The following is a 3,991-nucleotide window of genomic DNA, read 5'->3' as shown; positions in this document are numbered from 1 at the left end:
AAATGTATCTGTAATATTGACCAGGTTTGTGCTTCTAAATAGGAGATCTTATTATAAGAGGTAATATAAGATTTATGTGTTTTTAAATTATGTCTCGAGTATTTACTGATTGTCTCCATTCCCTTTATAAGCCAATTGGCAAGTGCTTTGCCTCTTACTCTTTTTCTGACACAGATAATACATATGTATTCATTTTGGAAAAATGAGAAAAAATAGGTAATCAAGAAAAATTAAAGAAAATAAGAAAAAAAAGCATTCTGACATATATAATATGCATGCTTTTAAATGAGATAGTATATCTATAGACTGCTTTTTAAACTGCTTTATTACCTTCACAGTATGTAATAAACATCTTTCCATGCAAGTTGATGAAACTCCCCTGCTGACAGAAAAACTTCCAGACTAAGTCGAAATAAAATCTCCAATCAGAAAAATGACAGAAAACCACAGGTTCACAGTAAAGGGTACATCAAGAAAATGCAACTTTGGGAAGCAGGGGGGTTATTATTATTAACCTCGGCATTCAAGGCATAAGGCAAAACTCATCATGATGGTCATGGTGAGGGGGATCGCCTATAAGAATGCGCAAACTGTACCTCAACTGAAGCTCCCTAATTTTCCTCCTTAGCTCTCTCATCTCCTCCATGAACCGTTCCATATCATCTGCATCTCCATCTATCATGTCAAGGTTATTGACAAGCCTATTGGGCATATCCTCTCTAACATCATGGGCAGGTGGGGCCCAACCCGCTCTAATATTTCCTCCAGGCTCCTGGCCTTCACCACCTCCCAAAGGGTGGGCTTCTTCTTCATTCTGCACCGGAGCCTGCTCGTCTCCTTTGCTTTCCTGGGGGGCATTTTCCATGTTGAGACTTTTTTTTCCTGCTTACTCTTCCTAGGAGATAAAAAGGAAGAAGGATGGAATGCTTTGTAACAACAGGATTCAGAGCTCTGTCTGAAAAGGTTTTCCCATGTGAGAGACTTCGTGCGCCCTCTAGGGGACGCCCCAGACCCAGCCCTCCTCCAAAGCCCACAATTTTCCCCGTAAATTTTTCCTTAGGCCACTCCTCGCACCTCCTGCCCTTAACTCGGGCAGATAGGGCAGTGAATCCCCCAGATTCTGTCTTAACCCCTGATAACCCTACACCAGAGGGTCCCAGGCAGTCCCCTACCTGCAGGGATCAGAAGCGGTCTTCCTCTCTTAGCCTTGAAATCTGCTGCACCAACCGACCTAAGGACCTGCAGACAGAAATGCGACAATGGTCAGGACTGATAACTTGATTAAAGGGCCAGTATCAGGGGCCACCAGCTCCGTCGTTGATTTAGGCCTCCGTTAATCAAATGTTGCCACCTTCTCTTTCTCCTCCATCCTGTGTCAGGGCTTCATTTCCTGCCCTTTGATACGCTACCCCGCCCTCCAGAAATGGGCACTGTAATCAAAGATGATTATTTCCAAGCCAGTTTCACCTCTTCTTTAGACCCTTTAACCCCTGTCTCATCTTTCCCGTCACCTAATTACCATTTCTTGAACACAAATGGACAACTTGCTGGGCGGGGGAGTCAAAACAGCTTGCTGGATGGTGACGTGGTTTATTTATAAAAAATTTCAATGTGGTTGGGACCCACTAGCCTTTCTGGAACTCAACCTCCTTTCACTGCCCACCATTTTATGCATCAAAATGGACGAAGAGCGAAGAGGTAGTGTGGGCATTGCAAACCTGGACCCGCTGAGGTCTCAGCGCATTGTCTTGCTTACCCCAGGGTCCGCAAGCAGCGCCCACGCTTACACCGACCTGCAGGGGTCAGAAACAGTTTCTTGCTCCCCGACTGTATCTCAGTCAGAAAGCTTCCGCTCGATTGCCTCCTCCGCAGAAGAGAAGTGTTTCCCGAACCTAATCTCTGTCCCTATCCTCCGCTACCATCATCTCCGCCCCGCTCCGGCCCCCTTCCCCCCCACCCCGTTTGCCGCAGCCCACCATTTCCGGCTCCAAAATGGACGGAGGGTGGAGAACAGATTCCAGGACCGAGGCCTAGACCCGCGGCGGAGTCCGCCATCCCCAGGGTCAACGGTTGCGACCCCCTCCCTTCGCCCTTCTAGAATCAGGTTGTTTCCTCGCTGTCCCCTTCTCTGGCCCTTCCCTTCCAGACGCCAGATCGCCCAGATCCCCAGTCCTAGGACATCCTAACTGGTACCCGTTCCCAACTCTTGGCCCCTCTCGACCTCCTCCCACCAAGCCCTCCATTTCTTGCACCATATAAATGGGTACTGGTAAGGGGTAGAGAGAATCCAAGAACCCGCTCTGGTCTTAGCCCTCTGCCACCCCAGTCAGCGCTCACTAACCTGCTACGGATCAGTGTCAGCTTCTACGACTTCCTCCTTCCCTGGGCTACAGGCTCGCCCGCCTTCAAGGCAATAGCGAGACGGCGCACAGCCACGAACGACTACCAGACTGCAACTAGGAGGAGACACGAATCCACGCGTCAGCTCTAGGTCTCGTAAGGGCCACGTCACTGTGAGCTCAGATACCCAATTATGGTTCCCACCTGCATTGCGGCAAGAGGGTGGGGGCGGGAGCGTGGGCGGGGCCACTTTTTTCTTCATCCCGCCTTCTCCCCTCAACAACCCATCCCAATTTTTTTTTTTTTCCTGTTTAGTGGTCTTTAAGACCAAATGGGTCATGATATTTTGTAGTTTATATTTTGCCTTTCCCCTGATTTCTGCTGGAGCCTTTTTTTTTTTTTAAGATTTTATTTATTTATTTGACAGAGACACAGCCAGAGAGGGAACACAAGCAGGGAACACAAGCAGGGGCAGTGGGAGAGGCAGAAGCAGGCTTCCTGCAGAGCAGAGAGCCGGATGTGGGGCTCGATCCCAGCAACCTGGGATTATGACCTAAGCCGAAGGCAGACGCTTAAGGACTGAGCCACCCAGGCGCCCGTCTGCTGGAACCTTTAAATAATTACTTCTTTCTCTTCTAAACCATTAAATGCCTACTTCTCTCCCGTCACTCCCCAGCAAGTAAAACCCAGAATTACCCATAACAGCGAGGCAAGGAAGTCTGGAAAATACATAGAAAGTGACATAAAAAAAAACACACACACACTTTTATTTTATCTCCCTTTCTTTCTTTCTTTTTTTTTTTTTTGAAGGGAAAGGGTGATTATTTTTGTTTTGTTTCCCATTAGCATGCATTCCATTTTTGGCTGTTATAATTAGACAATACAATTATTTTCAGTCGAAAAATAGGATTTCTAGTTGTAAAATCTAGACAACCTCCTTCTCCTTCACCCTATATATATAGACCCTTCAGAGACCAACCCCCTCTTAAAGACTTTAAATTATAAACCTAAGCTGATGGTTCCCCTTGTGAAGGGTCTCTGTGAGGTCTTTCCATGAGGTGAGGCATTGAGTCTTGCTGGTGGATTTTCGTACCTTGAGAGCCTGTGACAAACTTATGGTCTCCTCTAAATTATATTAGCACAACTTCACTTTACAAAACTCTAGCATGGCCTCTAAAGTAGAACAACACTGAGGTCTTCCAGCAATCCAGAATAATAATTTGGGAAAGTTATGCTGACAGATACAAAGTATCGTGAAGCTATAATATTAAAACAATATTATAGCAGAATAAATATAGGACAAATAAGCAGTAAAGAAGGCCATTGTCAAGCCCAAATACAGAGAAATATTAGAAATCTGATTGAAATATTTTTAATTAGCAGGGAGAGGTTAGATTACTGAAGGAATGGTGCTGGGACCATTGGTCAGCTATTTGGAAAAAAAAATTCAAGTGCCCTTTTCCTGTTAAATACAGACATAAAATATTTAGATAAAGGGACATGAAACCACTGAAAGTAGTATATAACAAATGTTACTTTGTATGTAATCTTAGGATGAAAAAGTTTGTTAAAAATATAGCACCAGAGACAGACATGGCCAAAGGGCAACTGGCCTAATCCTGTTGGGGACCCTCTAAGTCTAAAATACCAT

The 3,991-nt window shown here is 45.4% G+C and overlaps 1 protein-coding gene across 1 annotated transcript; it reads right to left on the bottom strand.

Annotated features, from left to right (window-relative positions):
• Positions 1-307: 307 nt before the first annotated feature.
• On the bottom strand, positions 308-2,497 carry BEX5 (brain expressed X-linked 5). The gene is made up of 3 exons (XM_036109512.2): positions 2,342-2,497; positions 1,173-1,239; positions 308-895 (listed from the first exon to the last, which is right to left on the bottom strand). The coding sequence occupies exon 3, from the start codon at positions 863-865 to the stop codon at positions 524-526; it is 342 nt and encodes a 113-aa protein (XP_035965405.1). The 5' UTR covers positions 866-895; positions 1,173-1,239; positions 2,342-2,497; the 3' UTR covers positions 308-523.
• Between the last annotated feature and the right edge of the window lie 1,494 nt (positions 2,498-3,991).

The sequence above is a fragment of the Halichoerus grypus genome, chromosome X (assembly GCF_964656455.1).
Source record: "Halichoerus grypus chromosome X, mHalGry1.hap1.1, whole genome shotgun sequence".
Lineage (NCBI taxonomy): Eukaryota > Metazoa > Chordata > Mammalia > Carnivora > Phocidae > Halichoerus > Halichoerus grypus.
The sequence above is the reverse complement of the archived record's forward strand: the minus strand, read 5'-3'. Positions and strand labels throughout refer to the sequence as shown.